The sequence below is a fragment of the Callorhinchus milii genome, unplaced genomic scaffold, assembly GCF_018977255.1.
Source record: "Callorhinchus milii isolate IMCB2004 unplaced genomic scaffold, IMCB_Cmil_1.0 Scaffold1, whole genome shotgun sequence".
NCBI lineage: Eukaryota > Metazoa > Chordata > Chondrichthyes > Chimaeriformes > Callorhinchidae > Callorhinchus > Callorhinchus milii.
In genome coordinates, this window is record NW_024704742.1 from 62,272,170 (window position 1) to 62,292,955 (window position 20,786).

The 20,786-nt window shown below is 39.0% G+C and overlaps 1 protein-coding gene across 2 annotated transcripts in view; it reads right to left on the reverse strand.

Moving 5' to 3' along the window:
• Positions 1-20,786, reverse strand: part of galnt7 (UDP-N-acetyl-alpha-D-galactosamine: polypeptide N-acetylgalactosaminyltransferase 7) — a 69,661-nt gene that overhangs the window by 19,805 nt on the left and 29,070 nt on the right. For both annotated transcript variants that reach the window (XM_007895953.2, XM_042342718.1), the window contains exon 3: positions 1,994-2,160. In XM_007895953.2, the coding sequence (XP_007894144.1) occupies positions 1,994-2,160 (167 nt within the window). The remainder of the gene's footprint in view (positions 1-1,993; positions 2,161-20,786) is intronic.

The following is a 20,786-nucleotide window of genomic DNA, read 5'->3' on the forward strand; positions in this document are numbered from 1 at the left end:
GTGAGACTTTAAGCACAGTCCGATAGTGAGCCCCTGTTCACATGCATGATAAAGAACCAATGTCACTATTTGAAAAGAGACGGGAGTTTTTCCAGAATCATAGCCTAAGGTCATCCAGATTAATAATAATAATAATCCTTGCATTTGATATAGTGCTTTTCACATCTTCTAGACGTCTCAAAGCGCTTCACAGAATATGCTGTAAACTGAATTGACTGTATATTTGTGGGCGAAACGCATCAGTCAATTGCGCACAGCAATGTCCCACAAACAGTCGTGGATTGAAAATGAACAATTTATTATTGTTTTGTTTTGGAGGGATTATTATTAGGCGTGTGCAGTAAGGAAACTTGCCCATGGTTTTGCCCTGCCTGGAATTGAACCCAGATGTCTCGCTTGCAAGGCGAGCGCTCTAACCACTGAGCTACAGGACTCCAGATTAATCGATCATTTGCTTTATTGCTGTTTTGTAGGAACTTGTCAGCACAAATTGCTGCCACGTTTGCTTACAAAACAGTCACTACACTTCATAATAATTACTTTGCAACATTTTGGCATCAATACGCAGTTTTTTATTTCTCTATCTATAACAGGAGCAAATATTGTTTGGTCAGTTACGTGTCTGTCACCTGCAGAAACCCATCTCCATGATTAAGAGTATCCATATCAGGCAGAGTTCCACAAATACGTGTCACCTACATATGGAAATTTCCCTGTGTCTAGAATGGATTGTGTGCTCTCTCCCCAGAGAAAAACACTATAATCTAGAAAGTATTAGCATGGGTTGGAGAGAGCCACAATTTAGAGATCCCAGACTGTGCATTGGAGCACTGTGGTGTTTAAAATATACAAAACAATATTCAAATGATTTGGGATTTCATAAGCATCACAATACAAAATATTTACATGAAACTCATCTTTCTTTCAAAAAACTGAGAGAAAATTCACTACTAACTTTACTGCCATTAGGATCTGTGGCTCTGAGATAAATAAGGCCTATGAATGCCAAAAACCTGACAGCCAGCTCAACTATTACCAGCTCCTATTATTGTTACGACCACAATTGTGGTGTTTGTGCAAGAAAGCCTTGCTAATTTAATACAGTCGTCAGCTCACCTCTGATGTCACTTTCTATACATTGCACACTGTAACAACTGATAAAGCACCTATAACATTTAGAATATCTTAAAGCACTTTACAAAGTTTCTGTGTAGTGAATGTATTTGCAGTCACGCACTGCAGCCAATTTGATTACAATGACAGAGCAATTGAAGAGCTAGGTCTTAAAGGTGGTCTTTAAAGGAAGCAAGGTTAGGAGGTGAGTTAGAGGGACTCCAAGACTGAATTCAGCCTGATTAAAGGTCATCAACCTGAAATGTTAATTCACTTTCCTCTCTCCATAGGTGCTGCCTGACTTGCTGAGTGTTCCCAGCAACTTCTGTTTTTATTTTGGAACCTTTAATGATTTGGACAGCACTAAAAGAAACAATGAGGGAGAGGAAAGCAAAATATGTCTGAAGGTTAAGGTAATATCTAGACTAAGCTACAGTTTCAGTGAACACCTGTCACTTCTCCATTGGGGTAGTCAGATTGGCTAAAAGCATAAGAACCTTCGGAAACCTACAAAAATTGGAGCGAGGTTCAGATTTACCTTTGGTTTTAATTGCGTTCCAGTTCAAAGCCATAAAGCTTAAAAACCTGTGATTCAAACTGGAATGATTCAGTCACGAGTTTAATTCTGGATTTCTTGCCCGTAGCCACTAGAAATTCCAGGGACATTAAAATGTAATGCCAGCCCGCAATGACAAACATGGTAAATGATGCCCTCTTGTGGGTATCCTAAAAGATGAATTATTCTATTTGTACAGGCCACAACATCAAAAAATCATATGAAGGAATAAAATAATGACTTAGGTATAGAGTAATTACATTGATACGCTTTTACTTTGTACTGAATAAGAATAGTGTTTGAATGCAAATAACAATATATTACCTTTGTTACTGAAGTCATCAATCATAACAATTTCTGCTAGGTATTTTCTGGGCGTCCGCTTGATAACACTGTGGACAGTCCTCATAAGAGTCGACCACCCTTCATTATGGAAGACGATAATGATACTAGATGTTAGCAAGTTCTCGTCATAATGCCAATACTTGCACCTGGAAAGAATAAAATAATACTCAGTAACCTAATGGTATTTTACCTCATTTTTAGCAATGAAAAATTAAAAGTAGGGCAATATGCAGAATCTAACGCAACACCATTCTTTAGACCAATCGTTTCTTCACAAATTAAGTTGGAAAATAGTTAAAGATGAGTATCCTCAAAATGGAAGTCTTGAAAATTCTTTATTACAAACCAAAAACAAGGAGAAAACTGCAAAATGTTATGGTACAACATGAAACATATGCATTCATTTTAATTAAACATCGAAATCCAATCCAACTCAGACCCATAAACAAAGACAACAGATATTTCTTCCCACTTCTTTCAACATGCAGCAACTACATGAATCACTGATTCACATGCAATAACTGAATGAATCACTGACTCTGTATAAAAGCACTGTTGTTTGTTTGAATTTTGTTATTCAGCTGTACCACACAGCAATGCCTTGCTGTTTTTCAACTGTATTTTAATTTAAGAACTCGGTTGATGTTAAATAAGACAACCATTACCCTTAGACAAGAGGCTCCTTCACCTCACTACCTGTCTAGTACAGTGTTGGCAAAAGCACGGATTTGGCATTTCACTTCAGACACAAACTTAAAAAATGAGCACAAAAAAAGAGACCTAGTCATAGTTGTTGGAAATCGTATCCAACGTATATGAAAGAAAAACACATACATTTCTGCCAGAGTGAAACTGATTTTTTTTTAACCCATTACATGAGTTAGTTGAAGAAATGTTCTCCCAGAATTCACCCACAGTATAGATGTAGCTTCATTCTTGATTTTTAAGCTGTAAATTAGCATACCACCATAAAAGTTTCTATGTGGTTTAAAGTATGACTAAAGAAGTATGCACTGTAACTACAACTTATACACAGCCATTTCCAATGTTTCCTTTTATCTGCCTTGCTTGTTTACAGTGGCAATAATCTATGGTAATATACACTTCCTACTTAATGGGCTTTCAGGGCAACAGTAACTCATTTACACACAGGAATGATAACAACAACTTGCATTTATGTAGACCTCTTCCCATGGGGCAGCAGCTCAGAGCGCTTAACAATGACAGAGCCTGACGCTGAGCTGGGAGAGGGAGTAAGTGACCTTAAGCGCTGTTGAAGAGGAAGGTCTTCAGTCATGATCTAAAAGAGGGGAAGGAGGGGGCAAGGCAGAGAGATTGGGGGAGAGAGTTCTAAAGCTTCGGGTGCAGTGGATAAGAACAGACGTGACCTAATAAGCATTATCAAATTAAATGATATGTTGGGATTTAACTTGGGCTCAAGCCCCAAATCAGAAATTTGAGCTCACAGAACAGTCAATTTAAATAATCAAGAATCCATCAATCTATCTCTGCCTCCACCCTCGATTCCAGGACCACTGTTGACTTGACAGAATGTCTGTCAGACATCAAGTCCTGAATGAGAGTCAACTTTCCACAATTGAACGTCAGCAAGACCGAGGCCTTCCTGATTGGCTCAGGCCAGGACCTCCGCACCTCAGGCACTGGCAGCATCAGCACCCAGGGATGCACACTGCAGCTCACCGAGCCTGTCAGGAACCTGGGCGTCTTGTTTGACCCTCAACAGTGCTTTCTCCCCCACATCCATGCCATGATCCGCTCTGCCTTCCCCCACCTCCGCAACACTGCCCGACTCCACCACTGCCTCACCCCTCAGGTCGCCAAAACCCTCATACACACCTTCATTACATCCAGGCTCGACTATGCCAATGTGCTGCTTGTCGGCCTCCCCAACTCTTCCCTCCACAAGCTGCAGATCATCCAGAACTTTGTAGCTCGTGTCCTCTCCCACACCAGACTCTGTGATCCCCATCACACTCACGCTCACCCGGCTCCACTGGCTTCCCATCCCTCAGAGGATCGAGTTCAAAATCCTCATCCTCACCTTCAAGGTCCTTCATGGCCTTGCCCCTCCTACCTCTCCGACCTGCTAACCCCTTATCAAGCTGTCCACTCCCTCCACTCAGCGGGCTCTGGCCTGTTCCGTGTCCCCTGCCTGGCCTGCCCTACCATCGGTGGTCAGGCCATCAGCCTCTCTCTGCCCCCACCCTCTGGAACTCCATCCCACATTCCCTTCGCCTTGCTCCCTCTCTTGTCTCCTTCAAGGCACGCCCCAAGACCCTTCTCTTCGACCATGACCCTCCTGACTGTTCAACGCCTAGGGACATCCTCCCGACGTGAAAGGCGCTTTACAAATGTAATTATGTATTGTATTGTATCATGTAGTGCTTGCAACACCGAGATAATTTGTTTTTGCTTGTATATTTTCTCTAATCCCTGACAACTCAAGGTGACAACTCATATTGGGCTACAGATCCACAGGCAATTGGATCTGCAAATATCCTTGCCGGTGATCATTCTAAGTGTGCAAGCTTTGAAAGTAATTGCCAGCAGGCCATTTGCTTCTGGGAAACTAAGACAACAGGCAGTTTGCAACTCACACCCACAACACGCACATTATTCTGCAACGTAACAATGGACAGCAATCACGAGGAGAAACTCAGTCCCCCATATAGCCTGAGGATGCTGAACACAAGTTGCAGGTTGCTGCTCCAAATGCCACTCCAGCTGAGTTCAGCAATCTCAACACACGGCAAAGAACGAATCCATGTTGGTATAACTCCAACATGTCTCAATAATTTTATCTACTCATCCATTGGAAGAAAAGGATTCTTACTCAGTTATTGTTAATTCAGAGAATCCAGAGCCTTTAGTGAAGCAATTAAAAAAAGTTTGTCCAATCAATTTTCTACCCATTGCCCCTGGTCCCAGCCTCCTCATGCTATTGGTGCTGTTCTACAGGTGCTGTTTGCCCTCTCGTGTTATTGTTGTTGTTGTAGTACCTGTCCCAAGTGGCCATTGTTCATATTGAGCCTTGGTACTGGATGTTAGCAGACCACTTGACTGCAGAGGGCATCACAGCCAAGCCTAACCTCTTCCTCTATACGTTCGCACAATCAGTAGAGGGTGCTGAAGAGAACCAGGTCCACTTAACCCAGGGTATTTTAACTCCCTATCTTGGGGAAGGTCAGGAGCAATTTAGCAGCCTCCAGCTGAGATAAGTAAATTCAATACCTGACTCAATACACATTTCTATGTATAAGTGTGAGTTTAGTCAGGAAGTAAATGTCATATGACTGTTGAATTCCTTTCCCATCCAATAATTCAGTTCTGCACCATTTGGTACATAATGCAGAGGCTTCAAACAATCTTGGCAACATATGTTTTTAATTCATCCTCAATGGGTATCGCTATGTATGCAATCATATTTAAGACCAATTTAACATATGTATAGACATGATTATGTTCACAAATATATTCATAAATAATTGCCACAGAAAGTTATACTGTGGTGTTCTTGTCCTTTCGTGTGAAGTTCTCTTGAAATTTTTCTGCTTGATTGTTTTCTTATTACCGTGGGTTAATTTTATGAACAGTTCTTTCTTCCTTTGCCTTTGGCTTTGTGTCCAGAGGGATAGAATATAAAATTCGGGAGGTGATGTTAAGTTTATACAAAACCTTGGTTAGACACACATTTGGAGTGCTGTGTCCAATTCTAGTCTCCACACTACAGGAAAGATGTAGCAGAGAAGGAAAGAAAACCACATAGGTTTACGAGGATGATACCAAGGCTGGCAGGTTACTCCGATTAGGATAGACTGGAGAGGTTGGGCTTTATTCCACTAGAGAAGAGATGTATAAATGGGTGACCTAATAGAAGTGCTTAAAATTATAAAAGGGTTTGATAATTTTGTATTCTGTGAAGCGCTTTGAGATGTCTCAAAGATGTGATAAGGCGCTATAACAAATGCAAGGATTATTATACGGTTAACATAGAAGCATAGAATCATACAGCACAAAAAGAGGCCAATCGGCCCATCGAGTTTGTGCTGGGTCTTTGAAAAGTGCAATGTAATGTCAATCCCACTCCTCAGCCCTTTCCCCATAACCCTGCAAACCCGTCTTCCTCAAATACCCATCCACCAAGTTTTTAAAAGCAGTTATCAAATCGGCCTCAGCCACCCTTTCAGGCAATGCATTCCACATTCGAACCACTTCGCGCAGAAGGTATTATATTTTACTAGCTGTACCCGTTGCAGCTTTGCTTGCAACCAAAGGGTCCAATATGGAATGTAGATTGATACACAGAACCGGACTCAGTGGGAAGACTTGACACTTTAAAAATGTAATTTTATTGATGTTGCTGTGCCTTAGCTTTGTCTGTGTTCTTTATTTTGTTCCCGCCGCTTGGCTACGTGTGAGCTCTATGACGCAGGATACCACAGCGCCACGGTCAGCCGACACGGCCACCAGGTGTAACTGCAGCGAAAAACGCAAAACTAAAAATAACTCATGTACGCTAGGAGATACCCAAAAACAAATATGTACATGTCATTCCCAGGTGCAAGACCTTTCTGATGAGGTATAAATCATGTCTCTACATCAATTGGTTATTGAGATCCTTCTTGAAGTGCAGACAGACATTGTTGTTTTATTAGTATAGATAGAAGATAGATAGAAGGTAAATACCTTGCATTTGATATAGCACTTTTCACGTCTTTGAGACGTCTCAAAGCGCTTCACAGAATATACTGTAAAGTGAATTGACTGTGTATTTTGTGGGTGAAACACAACAGCCAATTGCGCACATCAGTGTCCCAGAAACAGTTGTGAATTGAGTGACCAAACTATTCCTTTTTTTTCTTTAGTAAGATTGTGGAACTCACTAACCCATTAGCAGTGGCTGAAGGGAGAGGGGAATAGAGGAAGTAAAGGAATTGGTGGAGAATCATGGAATATAAACACTGATATCGACTAGTTGGGCCGAGTGGCCTGTTTCAGTGCTGTACATTCTTTGTAAATCTTTTGTTTCACTCATTCCCTATGAGGGACATGTTCAACCACAGATTTCTTGCTGATTTGCCATTCGTCTGAACCACGCTGAGCTGCAATATGCAGTTTTGTGGTGGCTGGCTGGTTACAATGCTAATTAAGAAGTCTCACATTTCTGCTTCCTGCTGCTGAACATTTGAATGCCAATATTTCCATAATGGAGGGCAAACCACAAGGAGAATGGTTGGAGAGCAGTGGAGTTGGAAAGGTATTGGTTACCATTATTTGTAGCCGTTTTTCCTTGTCTATGCTTCCAAAAATCTATATTTTGCATCTTCATTTTGATAAGAGGTAACACGCTTTGAAACACTGCTGCCAAAGCTACAGCAAGCAAACATAAGCAAATAAATTGTGTCGGCCACAAAATATAGTAAATCCACTTTACAGTGTATTCTGTCTCAACGATGTGATAAGGCGCTATATCAAATGCACGTATTATTATAATACAATAATCCTCACATTTAACAAAGTGTTTTTCACATCGGGAAGATGGGTTTCACTTTCACTGTAAAATGTAATGACTCTGTTTCGCAGACAAACACGGCAACTAATTTACACACAGCAGTGTCACACACAGTGCAGTGCATGACTAAATGTGCTAAAATCAGCAGCATTCCAGAATATTGTGATGCAAACAGGGCCAACAATTTCTTTTTTTAAAAAAATTAAATCATTACAATAATAATGCTATTGGAAAATCCATACATCACATCCACTCATGAGAATCTGGCTGCAAGACAATTTCAGGTCACACATGGGTTTTCCTGTGTAGCGTTTGCGTAAAGAATTTTAGCTTAGATTGGTATTTTAAGAGTTAATTTTAATTTAATTTTGCTTAAACTGTTTTGCAGAATTGAGATTATGATGAGCGTGGGATGGATATTTATTCTGTGAGCGCAGGTGAACAAGGACAAATATGGTATGAGAATTGAGAAACATTATCACACTTGCAGTCAAAGCCACTAGAAAAAGGCAATGATTGCAATGATGCATAAACACTATTGCTAAGCTTTGCCACCATGAAACATATATTTGTAGCCATTTTAACACTGCAGATTAATAACATTTTCATAATCATTGTATTACTATGTATTTTGCCTACAATGAAAAATTACTGAACATTCATACTGCTGTACCTTATACTGAAATTTCACTGATGATTGTACTCTTGTGTCTTTTATGACCTTGCTAGATCCTGTCTTTTCCTTTCTAATGTCCTTGTTTCTGTACTCATATAACTTGTTTACTTGCTGAAAATGACTAGTGTCTGTCTTTCCTTTATCTCGTCTTTGCTCAGTCTGGTATAGTTATGTGGGAAAAAGGTTACAGGATGTGAAAGATGTTCTGTATATATGAAAGATGGTCTGTGTTAGGTGAAAAGTCACTTTTCTATATGAGCTTGATTGTCTTGGGGTTCCAAATCACACAACGACTCACAAATTCTGGGTCAACAATTTGACTTAAATTAAATACAGAATTGATCTACTGCAATCAACACCTGCAGGAACCACGGTTTATGTCACAAGATACATTTTCCAGCTGTGAGGCGCCAAAGATACTATCACTTTACTGAGAAGGACATTTTCAACCCCAATATCTTCTAACGTAACAGCAATAACGTACTGAAAAAAGTGGCACATATCAAGCTCCATTTACCACTGCATTTTACTAAGACACAAAAATCAATGTAGTAATAAAAGTGCATGAAAAAATTAAGTCAAATAGTAATGCTGACTGCGTTATAGTCTACAGGGGTATCATATAAAGTTGAGCTCCATTGTAATGCACTCTGTTGTAACTTGGGTTCGCTTATAATGCAGATGCCCTGTAAACATACGGCGGGCTATCATCACACTAAAAAAGGCTAAACTCAGGGTTATAAGTCACCCCGAATGCCATTTGGAGTGTACAGACAGTAATATTGACAGTGACCTGATGACTGGAAGTTGGTTGGCTTACTTCACAATGTAGAAGAACTGACTGGTAATTGTGCCCTGTTATAAGGCTGGTTAGACTCACCCCCATCACATTATAATGATCCCTACTGTAGAATAAGGTTATTTCCCTCCTCTGAAAAAAGGTTTTAATAAGAAGTGCCATCAATCCCAGATCATCCATTTCAAAGGTCAGGATTTGTACATAACAAATAGAGATAGACGCACTCTTGGTCTTCATGGCTCCGCTCTGGATTATTGTACGCTGGTTATATGAGCAATCCACTATACACCACAGCTTTTATTTATGTTCTTTTAGACATGATATAGCTTCATTCCCAAGGGCTTGATCCACTGAATCCCTTTCTCTGCCCGATTAAGATCCTCATGGTTTGAAAGCATTGGGCTAAGACAATGAGAAAGTAAAAATATATGATTTTTTTTTGCTTTATGAATTCTAGCCAGATTTGAAACTCAATCCAAGTAAGCTATATTTAGCTGGTAAGTTTGGGAACTGTAGTAAAAACTGTATCCAATAATTTGCGAGTCCATAAACCATCTCTGAGTTACTCAGAGAGATTCTGTAAAACTGGTGTAAATTATTAATGATTTAACTTCCAGCTTTGCACTTTGGTTTGAATTGGGTGAATTTTTCCTTTAAAAAATGATTGGGGAAGGTACTGTTTTTGCCTGAAAACTACACTATATTGAGGTAAAATGCTGAGATNAAAAAATACATAAATGATGGGAATCTGAAATAAAAACTGAAAATGCTGCAAGTACACAGCAGACTGATTAGAAAATTCCAATGATTCATTGACTTAGCTTTCCCTTTTCACATTCTGGCCAATAAGTGTCAATAGTAAAATTCCATCAATCTGGCAAGAGTTTTAGTTAAAAAGAAATAAATTTATTCCATGTATTATATTTTGTGAAGCACTTTGAGAAGTCTCAAATATGTGATAAGATGCTATATCAAATACAAGGATTATTATTATTATGATGATGTATATGTTATTCTTCATCCTTGGTTATTGGTGTAAACACTTTTTCAAGCTAAATAATATCACAAAATAACAAGCCACCATTGTCACCTGCAAACCTATACACTTCCATACTTGACTAACTTAAAATAATGAAACTTAATATCTCCAGGTTGGTTCAAATACACATTAACTACCATAGAGCCATTTGGGGTCTCAAGGAATTACCTGACTGAACTCAGAATATCTTCTCTCAAGTAGCTGAAGCTTGGGAAGTCCATTCATTCCGCATTCATTGCCCAGGTCATTCAGATCTCTCCAAATCACTACACATAGGCTTAATCAACAGTCTGCATAAAAACACTTGCAGAAAAAACATTTTATGAGCTACAGCTCCAGGTTTACTAAACATCATTTAATATGTTTCAATTAATGGAACAGGTGAGGACTACCTATGCAGTAACTTATCTGAATTGTTTCGAATAAAACGTGATTATTCTTTTATGTGTGTAGTCAGGCTCCATTACATATGTAAGGTTTTGCTACTGAAACACAGCCCAACTAGATAATAATAATCATTATTGTATTTGATATATTGAATTTCATATCAGGAGGACGTGCAAAGCGCTTCACATGATTTACTATGAAGTGCAGTAAATGTGTATTTTGTAGGCAAACAACAACAACGATAAAATTACATTTGTATAGTGTCTTTCATGTCGGGAGGACCCGAGGCACTGGACAATCAGTGTTTTGGATTAGGCAAAGGCGGCAATTCGCACATAGCGATGTCACATGGAGGGCCATGAAGTGAATGATCAATGCTGTCTGGGGGATGGTTGGCAAGGACATCAGGAGAACCCCCTTCTCTTTTTGAATAGTACCATGGGATCTTTAATCCTGAACAGGCAGACGGGACCGCAGTTTAACATCTCACCCAAACGATGGGACTCTTGACAATGCAACAAACATTGCAAGTCCCGACGTGGAGCTTGAACCCACAGCCTTCTCGCCCGATGTGAAAGGTGCTATAGAAATGTAATTTGTTGTTGTTGCTCTGACTCAGAGTTCTACCAGCTGAGCCAGGCTGACACACACAATCCAGTAATACTGGTTTCAGGTTCACCATAAAGGAACTGCCGACACAATAAGATAGCCCACTTTGTAAATGTAGAATCCATTGTATTATTTTTAGCTGATCGAATATCAAAATCAACAAAGATGAGGGAATGGTATCACACGCTATGAAGCTAACAACTACAACAAACAACTTGCATTTATAAAAGCGTCCCTCACACAGGGCAGTGTCCCAGAGCGCTCTGCTAAGCTGTGATCAACACTGAGGTAGAGGCTGGAAACACTCAATGCATTTTCCCTCACTGTACAAGTAAACATGGCTCAACTGGTAAATATTGAACTTTCCTGGACTCATTTCCCAAATACAGCAGTAGCAACTGCTGCCAAAGAATCCAGGAAATTGCAGGTTTTAGAAAATAAAAAAATACTGTTTTTACACAATATACAATATACTGTAGTATGGCTCCACAGATATTAGCCATCTTCCAGCATCTCATCCAAGGGCCCATTCAAGGGGACATGAGCCCACACATGCTGTTCGGTGGGCAGAAGGGGGAAGAGTGGGAGATAGAAAAATCATAGCTGAGCTTTCACTACATATTCACATACACACACATTTCCGCAAGGCTACTCAGAAAACAATCAGATTCAGGAAACTGTCTGGTTCTCCTTTCTCTAGCCAGTAGACACTGAATTGTAGAGATTATATTGCTACCCAGAACAGCAAACTGAGCACAGGTCTGGGAATCAAATCTGGGAATTTACAGGACTGTATATCTTATGTTTCTCACTGGCAGTGGCTACACTAACCAAGCTTTATGGAGGAAATTGCTCACTAAAATAATTTACAATTTGCAAACTTTCAGCCCGTACAATTATAAATGTAAAAATGACTTATTCTTTGTTGAAGAAATTCATTAAAGCAACGGAACCCCAAATCCAGCAGGTAGTTTTAATACATGAAAGATGAGGTTAAATTTGCAATCTGAATTTCCAACATAATTCTTTTAATCCTAATAGACTGGGTTTCCTTTTGTGGATTTCTTTCATTATTACGACTCTGCAGAGCTAATGCAGAGCTGCAGCAAACAGAATATCACAAGCCACACCACCTGCTCTCAGAACACCACCACTGCTGCTTTAAGCTACCATGAAACAGAAAATGTCAAATGAAAACCACCCATCAGATATCCTTGTGTCTGTCTGGCACCAGAGCTCAGAGCAGGACAGAAACAGAACTGTTCCATGGCCCAGCACAACTGTGTTTAAATAGTCCAAGCAACAGCTTGTTTCATTACTGTATGAAAATAGGTTAACAATTAAATAAAATACTGCAGTAACACTACAAGATCAACTGGGCTGTACAGTAGTAACTCAGAATGTGTCAGCAACTGAATGTCTGACATTATTTATATGTCAGACATACAAATAACAAAAGAAAAATCAAAATAGGAATAGGGCCACGAAAGGATGGACAAGATAAGCTCATAGGCAGCGAAAGCGAAATGGCAGAAATATTGAATAATTACTTTGCCTCAGTATTTACCAGGGAGATAGATCAGGTGGACCTGACAGTAGAAGAAGAGATCAAAAATGATATAAATACATTTAAGATAAAAAGTGGGAGATAATTGATAAACTAACCAAACTCAGGGAGGATAAAACCCCTGGTCCAGATGGATTGCATTCGCGTATATTAAAATAATCTAGGGAAGAGATAGCAGAGGCACTATTACATATATATTAACTCATTAGAAAAGGGAGTAGTGCTATAGAACTGAAGGATAGCTAATGTTATACCTATATTTGAAAAGGGAGATGGAACAAGCCCAGGGAACTCTAGACCTGTCAGCTTAACATTGGTCATAGGAAAGATAATGATATCCTTACTGAAAGAGGTAATAGAAAAGCATTTAGAAACCAAAAATATAATAAAGAATAGTCAGTGTGGATTTCAAAAAGGAAGGTCATGCTTGACCAGCCTCATTGAATTCTTTAAAGAGGTAACAGAAAGAGTAGACAAGGGTAATGTCGTAGATGTAATATATTTGGATTTTCAAAAGGCATTCGATAAGGTACCGCGTAATAGATTAATGAATAAGGTCAGAGCGTGTGGAGTCAGGGGAATAGTAACAGAATGGATAGCAAGCTGGCCACAAGACAGAAAAAAGAGAGTAGAGGTAACTACTCAGACTGACTGGCAGAGAGTGGGAAATTGTGTTCCACAAGGATTGGTATTGGGACTTGGGGATCGAAAGTACAATTTAAAAATTTGCGGATGACACCAAATTGGGGGGCTTGGTTAATACTGAGGAGGACTGCAACAAATTACAAGACAGTAATACACTTGCTGAATGGGCATTTAAATGGCAAATGATTTCAATATAGATAAGTGTAAGATGGTACAATTTTGTAGGAGGAATAAGGAGGTCACATCCTGCCTGGAAAATAAGAATCTAAATGGGGTAGAAGAGCAAAGGGATCTAGGGGTACAGATACACAAATCTCTAAAAGTAGTAACGCTAATAAGGCCATAAAAAAAGCAAACCAAACAGTGGGGTTCATTTCCAGAGGGATAGAAATGAAAAGCAGGGAAGTTATGGTAAACATATATTGAACCTTGGTTAGACACACTTAGAGTACTGTGTACAGTTCTCGTCCCCATATTATAGAAAGGATACAGAGGCACTGGAGAAGGTGCAAAGGAGATTTACAACGATGATACTGGAACTGCAAAGTTATACCTATCAGGAAAGGCTGAACAAGCTTGGACCTCTTTCTCTTGAAAAGGGAAGGGTGAGGGATGACCTAATAGAGATCTTTAAAATTATGAAAGGTTTTGATAGGGTAGACATAGAGAAAATGTTTGCACTTGTGGGGGAGACCAAAATCAGGGGCCACAAATATAAAATAGTCACCAATAAATCAAATAGGGAAGTCAGAATAAACTTCTTTACCCAGAGAGTGGTGAGAATGTGGAACTTGCTACCAAACAAGTAGTTGAGGCAAATAGCATAGATGGATTTAAGGGGAAGCTAGATACGTACGTAAGGCTCATGTGGAGCATAAACACTGGCAAAGACCAACCAGTTGGGCCGAATGGCCTGTTTCTGTGCTGTATAATTTATGTAATTCTATGTAACTTCAATTTCATAGGAACAGAATGGTGCCAAAATGGGGTTATCATCTGTTGATAATGGGGTTACCATATGTCTGCCTGGGTAAGCAAGTGAATAAGTTGATACACCCAGGACACCTTCTTTACGACATAAATTAAACTGGAAATTAAAGTTACTGGCATTTTCTCTACAATAACACAATCAGATTCACATTATAAATTATTTCTACAGAAAGTTTCATAGGGAATGATGCTGAAAGGAATCACCTTTACATTAATTCACTCAGGCAGGAAATAACCAGGAACTATTATTTTCTCCTGGTGAAAAAGAATCTTTAGTTATATCAAATGAACTGATTTGTCAAGGTTAGACCTCACCAACAAACATATGTTATCATTTATTCCATGCTACTGGTTAGATTCTATCTAGCTTCACCTAGTCCTAAAGCAAAATAGTGAAAACAATCTTTTACTGATTGTAAGAAAGTAAATCTGGTTTCCAAGTTTTTATATTACTATTGGCGTGAAGACCATCTTTATAGGCGAAACCTTAGACAAGTTTCCTTACTCAACATGCCTCCGTTTACCTAGCAGTAAATAGGAACACGATTGTTAAGCGATTGGTGGATCACTTTCCGGGGTAGTAATCCCTCAAAAAAAAATTGAACACTTAATCCACAACTGTTTGTGGGACACTGCTGTGCACAACCGGCTGCTGTGTTTCACCCACAAAATACAGTCAATTCACTTTACAAAATATTCTGTGAAGCGCTTTGAGTCATCTCAATGATGAGAATTTTATTTCAAGGTTCATATATAGAATAGGATTCAGTTTTTTTACAGGCCATTTTATTCCTGCATGAAAACAACTCAAGTCTGATGGAGCATAAAATAAGGTCTGATGGAGCATAAAATAGATTGGATTTCAATTTCTTTGAAGCTTGTGAACCAATAAGGATTTATTGTGTACTTAGAAATAAACTGCACTAAAGAAATAAACATCAATAAATTATATTCAATATATTGTAGTCCCGAAAGATAAGTACAAGCATACACACTAGAAAAGTGATTGCAGCCTCAAAAATAAGAGCATCTGTTGATAATAATAATAATGCTTGTATTTGATATAATAATAATAATCCTTGCATTTGATATAGTGCCTTATCAGGTCTTCAAGTCGTCTCAAAGTGCTTCACAGAATATACTGTAAAGTGAATTGACTGTATATTTTACGGGCGAAAAGCAGCAGCCAATTATGTACAGCAGAGTCCCACAGTTGTGGATTGATGACCAATTTACTACTTTTAAAAAAAATGTTTTTGAAGGGATTATTACCTTCAGAAAAAGCGATCAATCAATCCACTAACAACTGGGTTCCTACTTGCTGCTAGGTAAACAGAGGCGTGTGGAGTAAGGAAACTTGCCAAACGTTTTGCCCTGCCCAGGAATTGAACCTAAGTCCTCTCGCTTGCGAGTGCTCTAACCACTAAGATATAGGACTACAGCGCCTTATTATGTTATCGAGACATCTCAAAGTACTTCACAGAATGTATGATTGCTGGTTATCACCCGGAGAGAGAAAAAAATACAGTTTTGAACAATTTTCTAATAAGAGATAATTTATTTAGTGTACTCGAACAAGATTTTTAAAAAAAAAACATTTAAATCTTCCATGACTTCAAATTCAGAACAGCAAGATGCATATATAAGGGAAGAGAGTGGAACAAAGTGCATTTATTGCAATATGCCATGCAACAGGGTTGTGGGACTTAGTGCATCTGATGTCAGTCAGAGTAACCTCTTGAAAGAGCTGCACTCTCATCAGTGGAATAGAAGGTTCTGGGTTTGACTTCCATGGTAGAATTTCAGCCCATGATCTAAGATTAGGTAATCCTGAGAAAGCTGGCAGTTAAACTGTGATTCTGGTGCATCAGGCAGATATTAAAGATCCAACAGCGGTGTTTTTGAAGAGGAGCACTGCTGGTATCATGGCCAATATTCATGCCTCACTGAAACTCATATCAAAAAAAGATGAATTGTTCATTCATTTGTAGTTCACTGCAGGTGTATCAATTTAGATTGGTTTCATAATGAAATTACTGCTCTAAGATATAAATCAGCAATCTCACAGTCCAGGATGCAATGCATCAGTAGCATACTATCTTTAACCCTCTTCCCCCTTCTACTCCAACCAGAAGAACACATCTGTATTTATTATTATCTCCTTAGAACTTCTGCCAAATTATAGTCAACGAGTGTTGGCAATTCCTTCCCCAACTTGCAAAACATCTACCATTCTGTTTCATTGAGAAATTAATCATAGAAATTATAGAACAACAGCAAAATTACATTTGTGTAAAATAGGACAGGAGGCTGTTTAGCTCCTCCACTGGACCCATCTACTTTAATCCCAAGTACGTGTGCTATCATCAAACCTTTCATATCGTTCTTCAATTTTTTATTGAATTTTCCTATAAATATTTTTATCTCGGCTCCAAAAGTGATTTTTTTTCAAGATTTACTTGTATTAGATCCTCTCTCAACCCGTCAGCTCCAATGAAATCAACCGCATTTTTGCAACCCTATCTGTCTAACACCATTCCTAACATCATCAGATTGAACATACGCTGTGCTGTACCCTTTTCCACAGCTCTGACCTCTAGTATCTGGGAGATCATATTTCATACAAGCTCATTACCAAGGACAAATATGTCAGTGCATCTTCAGTTCATGTTCCAGTGATGCGTGTTTTCAGAAAATAACAAAGCCGTTTAGTTTGCTCTCAAGGTAACTGCATTTATACAATACTTCTGTCTCTGGAAAGACATCAATGTTTCTTTATCTCCTCCCAATCTCCTTCAACTCTTGCGAAATAGCATTCCTTGGCAAGAAAGTAAGTGACTAACCCATTTGCAATCACTTCCTCCTGAAGGAAGTACATGACTTTTTCACCAATTTTCCCCTAACTACTCTCCTGAGAGCAAGCAACTAAGCTCCTCCTTAAAAACAAAATTCACAAAACAAATGATCTGCAGGCAAACTGGGCTTCCACTCCTCAGGTAAGTCGACAAAGGTGCATAGTTGTGCACCAATTTACATTCGATCTGGTCCTCAGTGAAACACCATGCGGTCAACCTATTGAAGGACTGGATGTGAACATGCAATCAGACTACCAGCCCATCAAGCTGACTTTTTAGGTAACTGTTTTACTGTAATTAAACTTGGATCATAACTCCAATGTAAATAAACAAAATAAATACCTAATAAAATAAATTTGACTCGTCAAAATCCCTTAAAGCATTACACAAGGAATTGTTGTCAAGTGTAGTGAATGTGTATTTGTAGGCAAACATGGCAGCCCATTTGTATACAGCTAAGTCCCACAAGTTGAAGTGAAATTTATTTGGGGCCAAGACTCTGAGAGAAACTCCATTCTCTTTTTGAATATTGCTATGGGATTTTTATATCTGCCTGAACTGGGAAATGGGATTCTGGTTCAACATCTTAAGGATGGTGCCTCAGCAAGTTCAGTACTGCACCAAAATGTCCCTTTAGACAAGAGTTTTTATTTATTGCTTGAAGTATTCTGCTGTCGCTAGGCATTGAACCACTTTAAAAATCAATAACTATTTTTTATGTGGTACTAAAGAAACATTTAGAAACTTAATTGTCGTAAAACTCGCATAAGTCTTATCTTTATATATCGCCTAAGTCGTACATTCACCTGAATCCCATTCAGTTTTCCATCAAAACCGCTTAGATTTCTTCGCATTACTCATATTACTGACTTTTAACACTGTTCCCCTATCCTCCTTTACTCGTGCACTTACCGGCTGCATTGAATCGTGGGAAATGATGTCTTGACCCATCGATGCAAACGCAGAACTTCATTTCCCGCAATTTAATGCGATTCCAATACTTGCTGATAAGTGCGCACGTGGCAACAGGTCAAGACGCATTGAATCGCTGGAAATGTAGCCTTGATCCATCACCGCAAGTCCACTTACCGACTGCAGTGACGAAGTACTGCATGCACACGTACCAGCTGCATTGAATTATGCGTGCGCAGTGTAGATTATTGATTAAATCAGATTTTATACAATTTATAAAGTTTGCCTGCAATTCGGACTTCATGTAAGTCATATTAAATGTTGTGGTACCAACTGATATGACGTATGTGAGTTTTACTGCATTTTTTTCCTCCCCTGTCTCTCTCTCTCTCCCACTAGATGATAAAATAACTTCAGAGGTCATTCCTGCGAAGCAGCTGCAACTATTTTAAATCCTTGTTATGAATGTCTCAACTGTATTTCAGCACAAACACAACCACTCTCTTCACCTGACCCAAGTCTCACGCTCACATACAACAATAAATACCACTGCATTCCACAGTGGGGCACTAGAGAGCCCATGCACATCTTTTCCAACACATACAATGACATCTCATATCCTCTCAGCAACACAGTCACACACTTTCCAATACATATACAAACCTCTCTTGATACAAACTCTTAAAGCCCAGTTTCACAAGTTGCCTGTATTAAATACAGTCGGTCGGCAGGGGCTCAAATTCCTGTTCTGTTCAGCTTTCAACAGTGGACAGCTCTACAAAGTAAATTGCTCTGCAATGGCAACATTTCAAATTCAGCATATTATACTTGTGATCCATTTCCTTGACTGGATTTGGCTCCGCTACAAAGTTACAAAAAATCTCTTCAGTATATAATTCAACTCACTGTAGTTCAATGTTCAAAGTAACGTACGGAATGTACTTTTAGAATAAATACAAATCAATCACAAGATCCTTCTTTCAAGAAAATTTATATTTGCTATAAAGCTAAATTCAATCTACGTTTTAGCTTGAAGTCTTGGGAGTTAAAAAATAGTAGATTGACATTATGTATTTTCAAGCCATACATCAGGATTTGAGCTCACAGTCATTCTAGAATGATACTCCAGGGCAGTGCATTGTTAGAGGTACCTTCCTTCTGATGAGACGTTAAATCCTATGTAATCACAGGAAGAGGTAATCGGCCTTCTTGAAGCCGAGTGTGCTCCAAGGTGTATTGGAATTGAGTCACCAGTCTGTGGCGGTCTCTGTGGTAGTCAGTTCCTCAGCTAGGTCGGCTTGGAGTACTTCAGGGTATTGCTAGCAACCTACCAGCTCGCCTGGCTCCACCATTAGTGGGAGGGCTTTCAAACCTTCTGCCCACACCCTCTGGAACTCCATCCCGCAGTCCCTCCGCCTTACCCCCTCCCTTGCCTCCTTCAAGAGCCGTCTCAAGACTCTCCTCTTTGACCGTTGCTTCGATCAGCTTCCTTCCCCCACTGCCCTCCACCCTCCCTGATACCAACCCCCAGCTTGGATCCGAAACACTGATTGTCCAGCGCTTGAGACGTCCTCTCGACGTGAAAGGCACTAGAGAAATGTAATTTTGTTTGTTTCTTTGTAATACTCTCCGTATAACAAATACATTTTGTTAAAATAATGAATAGAAAAAATTTGCAACAATCTAATGTATTAGTTCCTCATGTTTGTTTTTTATAATGTGAAAAAATGTAGGTTGGCAGTAAAATGTATCTCAATAGCACAAATCACACCCCCACCCCTCCCACCAGCAATTTTCTGCAAAAGCTTTCAAATTTCTCTGCAATTTTTCAAATTTACCTGCCATTTGGGCAAATATTTACACAATTTTCACAATGGCCCAGGTCATTAGACATTCAACAAGAACAGGTTTGAACTCTTAAATTTGTCCTACACATGCAGCCATTTTGTGCTTTGCACTACACAATAGATTATTGTTTTAGAGCTGGATATAAAAAAATAAAATTAAAAGCATGAGGATTAGAATTCAGTAATTTATGCTGAAACAAGAGAATGCCTTCTTTTTCTCTGCAGCAAGTCCTGCCATGATTTTTTTGCTCCATGTATTTGACTTGTATCCAAATCTGTAGAATATTCACTGGCTCACTGCTTGTAGATTTCTTCAACCTAAATAACAAGTGGAAGCCTCAAACCAGGAAAGTACTTAATGCGTCTCCTGGGGTGGGCATTCATTTGAGTGTCACTAGCACAGAAATGAGCATTTGAATGAAAAGCCTCCAAAGCAAATCCCTTTCTGAAAACTCGTACCAAAGAGAAGGCTGGATCATGTACTGTTTAAAGACATCTTTATTTGTGTAAGTCTACACAAATATTTTATCAGAGGGCTACAGTTTTTTCACTAAAGTTGCAATGTTTACTTTAAATCAAGGATTTGTTGTATATCCTTTATTTGGGGTCTACCATTGTAATACGGCACTGCATTTACTTTTAACACAATAGCTCACGGGTTAAGGTCATAGCAGCCAATTCAACCTTTACCCATTTTAAATGTTTCTTACTTCCTGCAATTCAAGAAAAGGACAGAACAGGAAAATTTTAAAACTCCAAAAATATAACAAGTATAAAAAAAGCTTTACTTAACAACAACAGATTACATTTGTATAGTGTCTTTCACATCAGCAGGGCATCCCAAGGCACTTAAGTATACATAAAAGGAACTGGGAGTTATTGCTGGGTACAGTACTTAGAATATACTTGATTT